We start from the raw sequence: 15619 nt of genomic DNA, 5'->3' as shown, positions 1-15619 counted from the left end.
GCTTGGCCTAGAGGAAGGTGCATGCCAACATATTTTGTTTTAAGATCATATTGATAATTAGTACTTTAGCAATGATTGACAGATGATGTCACTGGCAAAATCCTGGTTTGGAAAGTTTTAGTGTGGACGTATCCAAGTAATCTGAAGAAAAATAACAAAAATATCATTATGAAATGTATTGCATAATATTGATAATGTAGATATTCCTTTGGCCACACAAGTGATGATCAGGGTATGACAAATCAATACAGAGCAACATAACGTCGCTGGGGCGACAAGACCTCGTTTATTGATCTACAAAATGTCAAATGTTCAGGAGAGCCAAAAAACATGGCGGCCAAAGCACTATACGGAATAGGACAGCCGTTCCTTTGACTTGCCATTGTGGCTTCATTTTTGGGGTAATACAGCTAGGATTTGGGCAGGATATCACTTAACTGATTATTTGACCATAAATGCAAAAAAGTCATTTCCACCAAAATTGCAGATACAAGGTCTTGTCACCCCAGCGACGATTTATAAGCATTTGCACTGTTCCTAGATAGAATATCAGATGACTTCTAAAGAGAATTCATGGTAAACACATCATTTTAGCAGTACTGGTAACAATAACCACAGTCATGGTTGAAATAATGTCATCACTTCACAAGTTTCCCATTGATCTGTACAGGCTACATCCTCAATGAGCTTCCTTTTGGTATTGACAATGTCAAAGCAATAAGAATAGATGATGTCCTCCACAACATAATCATTAGGCGTACGATTAAGAACAGAACAGTGACTTTTGAGGGTTAATACGTTTACCGTAGGTGTTAGCTGCTAAATCATCAGCCATAAACATGAATTGTAAAAATATTTGATGGAATAAACCAGTAGAACTGTGAGATGATGAAGCCACAGTTAGGGTATGTACTTGCTTTTAGATGAAATCATAGATATTTTAATTCCATTAATTTTGATATTTTCATTTACAATTCCATAATCTTTTTTTCATGTGCAAGTATGATTCTACAAAGATGTCAACCACTTCGTTTTCCTGATTTGACTTTGTTTTAGTCACCTTGAACATGCAAAAGACATGGCTGCACACTAACCCATTTTTTTTCTAACTGGTCCTACCTGTCTTTAAGAGCAGCAGGTGCCCAGTTTTTCCATTTTTTACTGGTCCAATCCTTAAACAGTTATTGGTCAGACAGTGATTTTTACTGGTCAGGGGCTGTCGGACCAGTGCCAGTGTGCAGTGTTGCTAAAAATGTAAGATATGCTTTGAGAAATGATACTGTACAAGCTGAAATTTTCGCAAATTTCGCGAATCGCCTTTGAAACGCGAAAATAACAACGCGCGAATAACTAAGTTCAGTTAGACCCTCGCAACCGCGAAATTAAAAAACACGCGAAAATGTCCTCCAAGTAGCAATTCGCGAAAACATCTGTTCGCAAAAATTTCAGCTTGTACAGTAGATGGTGTTGTATTTGTGTGAAGGAATGAAACTTCTTTCTGAACTTGTAATTACTTTGTGCATTGTAATTTGCATTGAATATTTCATTTAATTTGCATAATTGATTGATTTACTCCAATAGGTTGAATGCACAGATGAGACAGAGGCCACCAAGGCATTTAAGGAGGTAAGAATTTCTTGACTTTTTTGTATGTGTATTTGTGTCTCTTTGTGATATAGTTTTAAAGAAGCAGAGAATATTGTTGAAAACTTTTCTTCAGACATTACACCAGTGAATACGTTTGTGAGTCCTGGCAATGATATTTTTAAAGAGGGAAGAATTTTTCTAAAACAAACACATAAGTTATACATGTAGATAATATTGGGTCAACCTTTTATTTTTCATGTGTCTCACACAAGACAAAGCTTAAATCCATCCTCTGAAACTCATAAAAGAAAAGGATGAATATGTGATAAAAGGGGGGGGGGATATAGATTTTGCAGGGAAATTTCATGGATTATTTTTGTTCATGATGCCACAATTCATGCTCAGTCATTTATACATGTACACAATTCAGCATTACTGCAGGGCTGGTCTAAGCAGTTTGGATTTTGAAATACAGTGTACATGTACATGACATTTAGAGACTGACGTGAGGGAACTACAAAAATTATTTCCATTGGGTCTTATTATTATGAAATAGGTTGTGGCTAGTGCATGATAGATTACAAAACATTAATCCTGATGAATGCTTAAATTACAAACTATTGTAGTTGCTATGCTCTAGATATATGATGCACAGGATGAGAGAAAATAGACTCATTTTGAAAAAATTCCTCTTCAGAATTTTCTGGATTCAAAAGGATGATATTTGTTATATTTTTAGTTACAGATAATATCAAAGGATAGAGTATCTATGCCAATGCAATATTTCCTTGCCTATCATACAAATACAAAAGTACAATCTCTGGGACATGAAACAGCTTAATAGTGTACCTTGAGTGAATAGAAAATGAATGGTTCTGGTCACAATGTTGAGCATTGTATCATTAAGACTGAAGTCAAGTTTGCAAAAATCAAATTTGAAAATGGCTTTTAAAAGTCTTTGGAGACATTATTTTTAGATCAATTTCAGTTGTATTCATTGAAAACAGATTATGATAGTAAGACAAAGTGTATTATACTGAAGCTAAACAGGAAAATCACCAGTTTAACTTATAAAATTGGAAAGATCTGAATTCATTTTTATACATCTCAAACAAATTCAATCTCAATGCCTTTGCTTTCCAAAACATACAAACACTATTGCATTATCTGTGGTATGTGTTATGTGAATGTTCAAAGTCAGAGTTTATGATACCATCTAATCTATGCAAGATGATTCATGTCAAATTGTTGCTGCTCTGTCATATATGTGAAAAGTGATAGCCATTATGTGATCTCTACTAAATAGCACATTGTCAGTTTATTGCTAAGTATATGTAAACAAGGAGGCAGAATTGTATTGTGACAAATACATTGTAGCTAGGCATTCACAGATAAACAGTCATTCAGTGTGCAGACAGTTAGCAGAGAGAGAGAGAGAGAGAGAGCACGGGCAGGCGAATCCTGGTTAATTTTTGCGTCGGATATTTGAATTATCACATGAGCATTCTGCAGTTGCCAAGGCAGCCCCCATATCTCTCCCCAGCAACCAGTAACGATGTCTGCTCTCTCTGATCGGGGAGGGTGTGCCAGGCACGTTCCGTTATGCAGCGGATGGTTTTGATATAAATGTGAAGGTTATGCGTTGTTGGATGTATCCACACTGGAGATAATTGGAATAGGAAAGAGAAAGAAAAAAAAAATCACAAGGAAAAGATTAAACATTGCACTTTTGATATTGATTTCTCATATCTATCCATTCATCTGTCTGATCTACCATATCTATTGTATTTCTGTGCAATGTACATGTGTATGTATTTCTATGCATTGAATATCCTTCTATCTATCTGTCTAGCTATCTCTCTATCTTTTTGTCTATCTACCGATGATGTACAAGTCAGAAAATTGTATAAATAGGGAACATTTACACATTGACATTATTATGCTTTCTGTATTTGTCATTTTGTTGCATTATTGTGTCTTTTATTTAAAAACAGACATGATGGTTTATAGATGGAAGATATAGTGTAGCACATGCCTAGAGAGAACCAAAAAAAAAAACACACACCCAAAAAATAGAAAACGCTTTATGGAACTTAACAAAGAAGCACAATATGTACTCTTTAATTAAATGCAGTTTTAAATTTCCGTTTCTGATGAGCTGAGGCTATGGCTGAAATCATCTGAAGTGATTCCACAGTGGACCTTTGTAGGCAGGAAATGATCCCAGTGTTCGTACAAAGCTTACATTATTGTACCAGCACTGCGGGCCCATGTGTGCATTGTCTAGTATTAGCCAGTCTTTGAGCCCACCTTAGTCCATTCCTTCCTCTCCTGCTTTCAGACCATTTATGGCATCCTCACTTCAACTGGTGTGATATTAATTGTGTTGACACAGCCCCCACCAGACCAGGTGCAAATATAACAACATTGTTGTCTGGGACAATGTTCTTTTCTCATCGTTCTATTGAAGCTGATCGTTCATTTTGAATGTGGGTTGAAATGCAATGACACAAAGCTATGCCACCTCCCTGCATTTGTTTACAGGGCTCCAACTCAATGTAATCTACAGTGTACAACATTCCTGTTGGGCTCTAATTACAAATGTACAAATCCCTTGAACACCACACCCCCCCCCCCCACCCCCCCCCCTCCCAAAAAAAAGAGGAAAATATCAAGTTGGTCAATATAAAAGGGATAAATTGTACTTACAGAGTATGATAATATGATTCTTTGTATTCTACTCTGTTTAATCCTCAAAGCATGATGATTGATTGATGAGATGGTTTTAAGTTATAGACACTTCAAGCTGTGTATTAAATGTGCATTCTGTTGTTGAACCAAGCATGCTTGCCTTTTAGGAGAATGCGCGCGCACACACACAAAATATCCTACTTCTAATGTTCTGAATTGCATTTTGCAACCCAAGATTCAAACAAAAATGTGCAAGGATTTGTTCATTTTGTAGCTCTGCTATGTTTTAATGTTAATGTGAACCACATCCGGCTTTTGCTCTTTTGCTGATCGAAGTATACCAGTATGCTGGAGTGATAAGTGTGTTTACATTGCAAGGCTTGTAAATGATTTCTGAGTATTTGCCATTCATGAATGCAGTGAATATCAGAGTTTGCATAGAACTGTTTACTAAAGCCTACATAGGTCAAACAAGTTACAGTGTATGTGTGTATGTAGTGCAGAGTATACAGTACCTCCTAACTAGACTTTGATTCAAGACTCTCCAACTCTTAATACGAAGAGCCTCTGAAATACATATCACTGGAGATTTTGCATACTTTTCAAATAGTTTACTATTAATGTCAATGGTATGCATGTAAACAGAACTTATCCTGATTTTGGTTAGCCTTTTGGCAAGACCTCGTGGCTGAAAAAGAGACTAACTGCGAGAGAACTGGGTGAATGCAAGACCGAGAGGCACAGTCATGAGGCCTTTTGAAACCTGACATGAATTTCTTATTTTGAGCCTTGTTTCTGGTCGATTCTGCTACCAAAAAGGTAGTGGCCAATCAGCGACTGTAGTGCTCGCAATGATCTCGCATCTGATGAATATGCATGATATGCATGTCCGCAGCTTGCTCATCTGTATCCAGCCTGCCCTACCTGCCTGTGGGAGCTGCCTGCATTGCCAGGGTTGACAAGCCACATTAGCATGCCAACTGTGGTTTGACTCATGAACCATGAATAATTCATACTCACCTACATCGTGAGAGAGCAGGGGGATAAAAAAGAAGGTTTCAAAAGGCCTCATTGCTGCACCCAGGGAGGTGGGAAGCACCTCCTTGCTGCACCACTCGGTCTCGCGTTCACCCGTTTCTCGCAGTGCTCGTTGTGATGAGTCAGTCTCATTCGACAGCCACTAGGCACTGTCAAAAGGCTAGATTTTGGTTTGAGTCAGGTAATTCTCTGTACCGATTAGTACTCTGTATTTTTACACTACAGAAAATTTCAAGTGGAGGAAAATTGAATATTATAGGGAAACAAAATAAAGAGGAGAAGACTTATGAATAGTTTAAACGCTAATTTATACAACTTTGTATCTGGGTGTTCATTTCAGTTGCTTCCACACATAAACTCATGATGCATACGGTACACCTGTATCATGTCTTTAAAACTTATTTTCGTGCTCAAGGTCTTTTTACAGTGTCAGTTACCAACCTCTTGTTAAAGCTGCGTGGTATGGTGGAAACATGTGCACAAAACATGAACCAAAAATTATTGTACACTTCCAGACATGCTAAACACATACTTTATGCTTTTTGAAGTAGCAATGGAGTCTCAATCATTGTGGCTAGAACTCCAGTGTTCTCTTACGTTGGTTCTTATGAACTAGACTTTTACACCTCATACAACATGTGTATACTGAATATTGAAAAAAAAAAAGATGTCGTACAAAGTCACATTGGTCTACAAAACACACTGCTTTCATATGATTTTCTTTTCCAGTTTTCAGATTTAAATGAAGGAAGGATTGTTTTGTCAGAATATTCCCAAAATCAGAACAGATTTTCAGGTTTACTTATTATGTAAAATCAACCAGTGCAACTCTTGTAGGGTTTTACACAACAAGGGGTTGTGTAAATACAGTCTACTCTTTGAGATTTCAGTAGTCAAATGTATGTACACTAGCAGTTTACCAACTATGTTTTTTTTTTGTCTTCTTTAAAGCATCATGATATGTTGTCACAAAAGACTAAAGTTTTACTAGTGCTTATAAATAAATTTTAGACCTATGATGTTTGTGTTCTTTTACCCATCAAGTCTCTGGGGTGTTCTACTCCAGAAATCATCACATTGATTCTCATCATTAAAGTTGGTACTTGTACTTCTGAATCTCAAATGAAAACCCAACTATCATTGATGATTAAATCATTGAAAAAATACAATATGCAACACTAAACAATACTGTCACATAGACCCCGTTTACAGTGCAGGGCTGGGCCGAGCCCGGCCTCAATTGCGGTACTCGGCCCCGCAATTTTGTCCGTTTACAGTGGAGGGCTCAGCCCGGGCTTTTAATTCAAACCTTTCAATATTTTGTCGTGGTGGCGCTCTGCTTGTGAACAAAACGACTATTATTGGGAGCGCACCGGTCGCAATTTGGTACTGCATTTGGCCCAGTTTGCGTTTACAGTGAGAAAAGGCCGGGCTCCAGAGCTTGGCCAAATGCATGGCCGATTTTGGTACCAACCGCATTTGGCCTTTTGCGCAGTGAAATGAAGGCAGTGAAATGAAGGCCGGGCTCGGCCACGGCCGAGCCCGGCCTTTTCACTCACTGTAAACGGGGTCTAAGATAAAGTACATTTGAAGCAGGATGTCTATGGTGAACCAAAGACCATGATTTTTTGCAGCCATTCAGATGTACAGAATTATCCCACTAAATGCCAATTGTTTGCAATAACTTATCAACCAAACTGCACATGGTACTACAGAGCAAATCTGTCGAAATGGTGACCCTTAACCCTGTATTTGTGTGCTAGTGTGGTGTGGGTTTTGAATGTTGGGATAAAAAAATCTCAATTTTTTTTTCTCGCTTGTTGATGCACTCACCATGTTGAAAAGTGTGGTGTTATTTCTCTAATTGTCATGATGATACCGATATAATCATGATAATTCCAAAATAATCGCAAGATATCTTTTGATTTGGATGGCACTGAGATTTTTACATGATGTAAAAGTATTATTTCCACAATACAAATCTCGAGATTTGCTAATTCATATCAATGTGAATCTTACTTTATCATGACGTTAATATGTCATCTGGGGCTCTTGTCTATTTTATCCATGTTAGGCCATGGCCCTCCAGGACCTGCGCCATGAATACATCTGTGGCTACAAGGATTTCTTTGTCACCTGGGACAAGGAGGTATGTGGTGGGAAAAACAAACATTGGTACCTTTTTCCCTCTCTCTCATACTCTGTTTCTCACTCTTTCTTTGTCAAATGACACATGACATTGCACATGTTATGTGAATCTCAAATGACCTTGAAAAAAACAAGCCATGCTTTTCTTCTGAATAAGCTGATATCCCAAGAGGAACAGTTTCTTCTGCACTTGCTTAAGTGAGTTTCAGGATCATTTCCTTAAATGATTTCAATTTTTTGCACAAGTGAATATTAGTATTTATGTATAATTATGTACTTTCAATTGATTGTGACTTGAGTTTTGGGTACGGTACCCACAAATAATGTACTTGGAAATATTGTGAAGATTATTGTCGACAAAATCAGTTTTTGTGATTAGTTAATTATTGCATTCCACATGGAGATTAAGCAATTCTGCATTGACCACAATTTGTATGCCTTGTGGAAATATTTCCTATGTTTAATTCCTTCTTGGAGTATTCCTATTCTTCAAATATAAAACTTACTTGGCAAAGATGTACTCACAGTAAATTGATTCACCAACACAGCTCAAGAGCAATTTTTCTCATAAATTTTCGAGCGAGCATACAGTTCAGACCTAGAAACCACTGATTGAATTATGAATATGGCTTAACAAAACATGCAAGTAATTTGAAGTACAAGTTTATAGAGCCCTGCCTAGGCAAGGGGAAATCTAGTCACCTCAAACTTGTTTGATGGAATACAATAGAACACATCTTACTCTTCCTAATCTTTCACCACACTAAAGTGATTATTGTTATAAGTTGCGAAACCATCCCCTTCAGCCATTGTCAATGCAGACAAAGCCTTTTAAATGCTGGGTTATCATGGCCCCCTCTGGCTTTGCCTCCAGGGCTGAAGCTGACAATAACCTGGCATCAAAGACTTACATGTACCTACTCTTGTCTCCCCAGAACAAAGGAACCCTTTGGTTCACCAGGAAAAGTGTTTATGATTCTAAAGACAGTCTTTTGTGACTACCAAGGGGGCTGGTCAAAGAAATTGAGCTGATAGCAAAGGGCTCTGTTGTGCCAAGACAGGCTGCTTTTTCTGATTCACTGCTGACCTTGTATCGATCCAGTCTCTGCACAATGCTGTTAGTACAAATGTATGGATTTCACAGTGAAGAGCATGCACTGGTGCACTGTGGGGGGATTCCCAAATCTACACTTCATAGCTTTTTTTTTCTTCTCCTTCTTCTATCCAATCATGGGAGAAAAGAAAAGTGGTATCAGGAGCGGTTAACATTAACTAAGTTCTGGGGAGGATTTTAAGTTGATACATACAGTGTAATCACCTTTATTTGCCCTTAATGATTGTTATACCAGTATACAAAAAAAATGATGGTAAATAAATAAATAAATAAATAAATAAATGAATGAATAAAAACCAACAACAACAACAACAACAAAAGTTGCTCTTGAGAGAATCAAATTAAAAAAACTCTGTATAATAGTTCAGTAGGCAAAATTTGTTTGTGTGTATTTGTCTACATTAGATGGGGGGGGGGGGGGTTAGCATATGATAGAGATGACAAGGAGGTATGAATTATATTTATGTACAGTACAGTTTTGTTCTGATATGAATGAGTTCACCATTTACTGCAGAAATTCTGTCGAGATTTAATGAATATTTGAGTGCAGTCTTCTTTTTTTTTTTTTTTTTTTGGGGGGGGGGGGGTTGTTTGTTTGTTTGTTTGACTGTTTTGAGAGAGAAAGATTTTCTTTGAAGTTGTAAATTACCGTGTAGCTTTAGGACCCATTTGGTTTGAAAACCAGATGCATGGTAAACAGCACATTATCTTGCAACCATGATTTTCGTTTTCCCCATGAATTGGGTTTAGCTGATGCCATGTTCATGATTGTTTTGTTTTGTTCTTTATTGTCTGTCTGTTGAATGTTCAGGAAGCTGCCATCATTGTGTGTATTGTGATGGAATACTACAAGATGGGCGACCTTGACAGACTGCTGAAGAAGAAGCGCAAGAAGAACGAAGCCATTGAGGAACTGGTGAGATTTTCCATTCTGCTCTAATCAACTGTGATCTCCCATGACTAGTACATACAACTGCTCTTAGAAATGTTGAATCCAAATTTAAGAGGAGCTCATCTGAGGTCGCTTGATGGCAGAGATGCCAAGTTTCTCTCTTGGCTGAGAGAGTAACTACGAGAGTGTGACATGACGTGATGGGGGGGTGGGGGTGGTGTTCCAGAGAGGGTGTCCCCCTTCCACGGTAGGGAGCATTTCCACTTTGGAATTAGGATGGTGCATACCTACAATGCAATCTAACTTGCATAATTCTCACCTGTTTGTGATACAATGTGTGGACAATAGTTCTGAAACACATCATTTTGAGCAATTTTCCCAAATTTTCTTCAAGGATGAGTGCGTCCATCCTTAGAGGATGGACTGATTTTGCTACAACACACATTTCCCAAAGACTCCTGCCTTAGTATACTCGGAACTTGTCCTCAACTTGTTAAAATTGTAGAATGTATAGCTGCATTACTTTTTTTTTTTGATTATGTTTGTAGAGACCTCTTGATTATATAGACTATCTGGAATAGCAAATGTAGCTGTAATTTGCAAGAAACAACCATGTAATGTATCCTCTAGCCGATATCTTAGGAGGTGTGAGAAAATTATTGCTTTGCAGATGAACGCGAGTTGGGTCACTGAAGCATGAGACTTGGTAGGTCTGTGATGGACCTGATGCTATACGTACATGTCTCCCTGTCATTATTGTTGACACAACATTTTTCGGGCAACAATCGCTCCGATCATATTTTCCCCAAGGACTTAGGGTTTACTTAGGGTTAGTGTAATGATATGGTTGTAGATTTAGTTTGATGTGAAGATTAGGATTTGGATTAGGATTAATGCGTTTATGAGTAGAATTTATATTTGGCTTTCAATATTATGTAAAATTCTTTCTCTTTGCCCAGATCCTGAAGAAGTGGTGTGGACAGATGATTGAGGCCCTGGCATTTGTACACAACAGAAAAGTCATTCACAGGTAAGGTGGCCCAACATATTTAACTCTTGTGTATTACTAGTTAAGAGGGTAACTCTTTGTTACCAAAAGTGCCTGCGTGTTATATCACAGATTCCACACTGTAAATTGTTAGTCGCATGTAGGTTCATAACTGATATACCACAAACAGGTGTTGTATCATTTGTGCCTGTACTGTATACATATTGTTTTTTCGTTATTTCATTGCATTCAAATTAAAGGAGAGTACATATGTGACCCGCTACAACAAAATGGTCCTAAATTCGCGCACAGTCGAAGCCGTGAAAATCGAGTTTGAAGTTAGAGCATCAAAATTGGTCAAAACTTACGATTTTCTGAATTTGACATATTATTAGAGTCTGATATGTCTTCTATCATCTGTCGAAATTTTGAAGCAAAATGATGAAAGGAAAGACCAAAAAATAGCATTTTTCTGGGCCATGTTTTTTTGGCGTTTCAACGAAGCAGAAACTGGTTCGAACATTTGGATTGAGCGCCACACATAGGCTCCGCCCCTAACAACGACCAGAGTGATCTCATTGGTCAGTTTGCTGCTTGCCGCTAACTGAAGCGTGAAGCTCGCACACTGCCCAGTCGACTGGTGCGTGCGGGCGGGTTGCGCTATGCCTAGCCGCTTCTCCTGACATCCTGCTCACTGATTGGTCGGTGAGGAGACCGCCGACGCTGTGTTTGAATGAGCAGTTCGGGGGTTGCTAGGGCTTAACTTCTATTGTCCGGAGGTGAATACAGACTTGTGTGTCTCTTGATTGTGATTACGTCGCAAGGAGAACTTTTAGGGCGCTTTTCTCGAAACAGTGATTTCCCAGACGTCTTGACATGCTCTCTTTTAAACATCGATATATCCGCAACCAATTATTTTTATAAGACGTGTTATATATCAATTTAAAGCAGAAAGATTAGGGAATGGTGTCATGCAATTTACAAATAATCGACATCGCCCGACTTTAGGATCATTTTGTTGTAGCAGGTCACATATAGTAATGGATAATTGTTTAGGAGGCAGAATGAATATCATATGATCGAACTCTGATAACCACAGACAATATGTAAGGGAGAATCTACTTCCTGTTTTAAAGTAAATGCAACATATTAGAGCATTTGGTCAGTGAAAATTAGAATAAACTGGACCAAATGAAACGGGAAAGCTGATGGTCGGGTCACTTTTTCATCAAACTTTGTATGCAACAGACAAAGGAGTCTTTAGGATTATTTGGCTTAATTATACATCTCCTGTCCTGTGCTCGGTTTTCATGTCTGCCAAATTAGGTGTATTTTATGTTTACTTGTTTTGTTGTGAAAGAGGGATGGGAGTATGAAACGGAATATACCATCGGCAGATTCATAAAGTTAATGTTCTGGAGATAACTTAAAATTTGTGGTGTCATTTCATGAACAAAACAAAGACCACCATGAAACAAAGATGCTGTGCCCATTTACAGTTTTGAGCTGTCCATTGGACACAGTCAATGATCTGCTGATAGGACTGTTATTCAAGGAGATGTGTGATTGCCATAGGATTTGTATCATTTCATTCAAATTTTTATTACGATGTGGAATTTGTGTCTCTTACTTCAGTTCTTGATAACCTTCTCTTTGGACAACTTTCAATTATCGGCCACAACAGCATGATATTTTGACATTTTAATCTGTATAGGTATTATTATGCATCATAAACTAATGTAATTCTGTGTTTGTTTGTTGTTTGTTTGTTTGTTTGTTTTTGTGTGTGTGTGCCTGTATTTGTGATGGTTATGATAGAAGTAAGATTTAAACTCGTATGAAGATCTCTGATTTGTTGTGTTCTCCTAATCCTCCATATTTCCTCCAATCGTATTCCTGGACAGGGACCTGAAACCAAGTAACATCTTTCTGACAGACGACCTGACGCTGTCTCTGGGTGACTTTGGTGTGGCTACCATCATGGACGATGCCCGTACCAAAGCCAGGACCACTGTTGGTATGTACAGCATTTAAAGGGGCAGCATTAATGAAGAGGATGTAGGCCCTTTAACCCTAACTAGGCCGGGGGGGGGGCCTCCGAGGCCCCCCTTCGACGTTCCGCGCGATGTATCGCAATTGCAAAAAGCTATCGCCGCGACGTTTCATGACTTTTTTCTTTCGAGTCTCCCGCATCTTTTGACACCAAATTTGCGATGCCCGGGCGCGCGGTTCCGAAGTTACGCATAAATATGTACATGCATGTCAGACCAAAACCTGCTCAAAAACGTGAATTCGTGTACAATTTCAATGCAAACTGTGCTTACAGGCAAATTTCATAAAAGCATGATTTTTTTGGTGTTTTATTGATTAAAATCACTGAATAACATATTTTCTTGTTCGGAGCGATGTCACGGGCATATTTCATCGAAAAAACTAAAAAAAACATAAAGTCGAAAAACAAAGAAATACATAAGAAATTGCAAAAACAATAAAATGCTTAAGAATTTTTTCAGATAGCACAATTTTTTTTACAATATTTGCTAAGGACACTAAAAACAATGTTTACACAAAAAATGTGCCTGTTTTAAGCTTTATTTTGTGATTTATACCAAATAGTCTGATTTCATGCATCATTATGCATAAATTAGCATAATTTAGCATAATTGATAATTTTTTCGAAAAATTAACTTTATGGTATTTTAGATTACATCATAGGCAATGTGTGTGCCAATTTTTGTCGCGATCGCGCAGTCGATGGCCGAGATCTGGAGGGGGGGCCTGGGAGGCCCCCTCCCCCCTGGCTCTATCAACTACCTAAATAGCCCGGCCTAGTTAGGGTTAAGACTTGCCTGTGCACGCACATACATTTAATTATTGACTTTACTCTAGATTTTACATTCACATGTGATGTGGGGGTTCCATATTTTTTATTCATTTATTTATTTGAACATATTTATACACGATTACAATGATCAGCTAACAGCTGTTTTATGTCAAAGTTCTTTAGGGACATTGCAGTTTCCTAGACAGGGGATTATTCTGAGAAGTATTACTACCCTATTTTGAAGAGATGAAAATCTAAACCTGTTGAATCAAATAAGCTGCCAGGCTGAGCCACCAAACTCATTCCTTTAAGATTGACCAAGTTGAGTGAATTTGACCCCACCTTCCTCTTCATCCCCCCAGGCTCCATCAACTGGATGGCCCCAGAGGTGCTGGAGAAGCCGTACGATGAGCGTAGTGATGTCTGGTCCCTGGGCTGTATCATCCTAGAGATGGCTACCTGTGGCTTCCTGGATGTGAGTATTTAAAGGACAAGTCCACCTTCATATACATGTAGATTGAGTGAATGCAGCAATATTTGTAGAACACATCAGTGAGAGTTTGGGGAAAATCGGACAATTCGTTCAAGTATCTGCACAGTCACTGCTGGATGAGAAGACTACTAGAGTGCATGATGTCACATGCGTACAACGTTATAACGAAAATATAAAGAGAATTTCGCAAAATGTTACTTTTTGAAAAAAGTGCACAATTCCTCGACTCATCACTGACGTATGTTTAGGGTAATATTATTCCCCTTGCCTTCTGAAAGAGGGAAGTCAAGTGTTCTTTTATTATACGAGAAAAGTGAAAATATCTTGAATTTTCCTTATACTTTCTTTTGTGACCGTGCACCTCAAAACGAACATAAAGTCGCACACACTGATTTTGCGTGAGGACTGAAAATAAGTGAAGTGGGTCAACCTAGCCGAACTTGACTTTTTCATATTTTCTGAAAGAGAGGGTCTTCTTTTACATCATGCTAAAATTTGGTATCATAAAACGGGCAGGAAAGTGTGTTTTTTAGCAGTTTATCTCGAACATTTTTGGTAGAATAGTGTGATTAGGTGTGTCTTTAGAATCCCTTTTTCATTTCTGAAAAACCTCGTCAACACTCTTCACTTTCAACTCTAATAACTTTTGAAAGGATAGTGCTACTGCTTTGAAAGTTGGCATTGATTATGGACAGAATGTGTTAATGAGGCATGCTTAATTTCAGTTTAATCTGATAATCCCTTCATTGTTGTTACTCTGGTGGTTTACTTCCTGTTTTTTGTCCTATTCATTGCACAGCCAGCACGGTTTGGTAAAGATTAAGCGCTTGAATAGACACTGTACTTCAGAGCCTCTATTCTCAGTTCATACTTTTCCTGAGTTTGTGCTTTCTTTCCAATATTTAGATAGGTTAGGAGAGTCCATTTGATTTGAGTTATACATCATTTTAAAGCTTAAAGTCTGTTCTTTCAGAATATAGTCTTAACTAAAAATTCATGTCTGGCGACTTTTTGTTTGTTTTGAGGTGCAGTGTCACATATAGTTGTACACATGTGACATCACAAGCTGTACTAGTCTTCTCATCCAGCAGTGACTGAGCAGAAACTTCAAAAATTCATAACTTTTAAACGGATTGTCCAATTTTCCTCAAACTCTTGCTGATGTGTTCTATTAATATAGCTGCATTCACTCGATCCACATGTCTATGAAGGTGAACTTGTCCTTTAACCCTCTCCACACCAAGCCACTAAGATCTTACCTTGAAAGCTAATGTAAAACCAGAAATTTTGGCATGCATGAAATTTTCCGGAAGTTCATGAAAAGCCGCGCTTCCGGAAAATGAAATGCACACAAATGTTTTTGTCTGCACAACTCAGAACATGTAGTATGCTCATAATCTTTTCGTGGTCGGCAATGTGCGAAAATTTTGTGCTATGAAAAAGGTCATTGGCTCCAATTTGCGAAAGTTACTGTAAAACATGATATATTTGCGGCACGAAATTTTCGCGAATTTGAGCCGACGGCCTTTTTCGTGGCATGAAATTTTCGCGAATTGCCACTGGCGTTCAAAGCATATAGTGTAGATAAGAAATTTCGCGTGCATTTTAATTTCGCAAATCTTGGGGCTCGCGAAATTCACGAAATTAAAATGCACGCGAACATTCCTTGTTTTACAGTATATGTTTCAAATGTTCCTGGTTTTAAAGTATCTATGTGTTATCATACCCCCAACACTGGAACCTTGGGGTCGGAGTGTGGTTGGTCCATTGCTAACCTTGCTAGAGTGAACAAGTTCAGAACTTCTGTTGTTTAATAACTGATTTTTATGCGCATATTATGTAAT

General features: G+C 38.1%; 1 protein-coding gene across 1 annotated transcript in view; it reads left to right on the top strand.

The window, feature by feature from the left end:
* Positions 1-15619, top strand: part of LOC139727204 (serine/threonine kinase-like domain-containing protein STKLD1) — a 33192-nt gene that overhangs the window by 2524 nt on the left and 15049 nt on the right. The window contains exons 3-8 of the mRNA XM_071638162.1: positions 1582-1626; positions 7391-7465; positions 9390-9494; positions 10430-10500; positions 12363-12475; positions 13645-13757. Coding sequence (XP_071494263.1) covers positions 1582-1626; positions 7391-7465; positions 9390-9494; positions 10430-10500; positions 12363-12475; positions 13645-13757 — 522 coding nt within the window. The remainder of the gene's footprint in view (positions 1-1581; positions 1627-7390; positions 7466-9389; positions 9495-10429; positions 10501-12362; positions 12476-13644; positions 13758-15619) is intronic.

This window comes from Diadema antillarum, unplaced genomic scaffold (assembly GCF_040938485.1).
Source record: "Diadema antillarum isolate AM-2024a unplaced genomic scaffold, OU_Dant_1.0 seq00000122_RagTag, whole genome shotgun sequence".
Classification (NCBI taxonomy): Eukaryota; Metazoa; Echinodermata; class Echinoidea; order Diadematoida; family Diadematidae; genus Diadema; species Diadema antillarum.
Note: the sequence above shows the minus strand (reverse complement) of the source record. Positions and strands in the feature narration are given on the sequence as shown.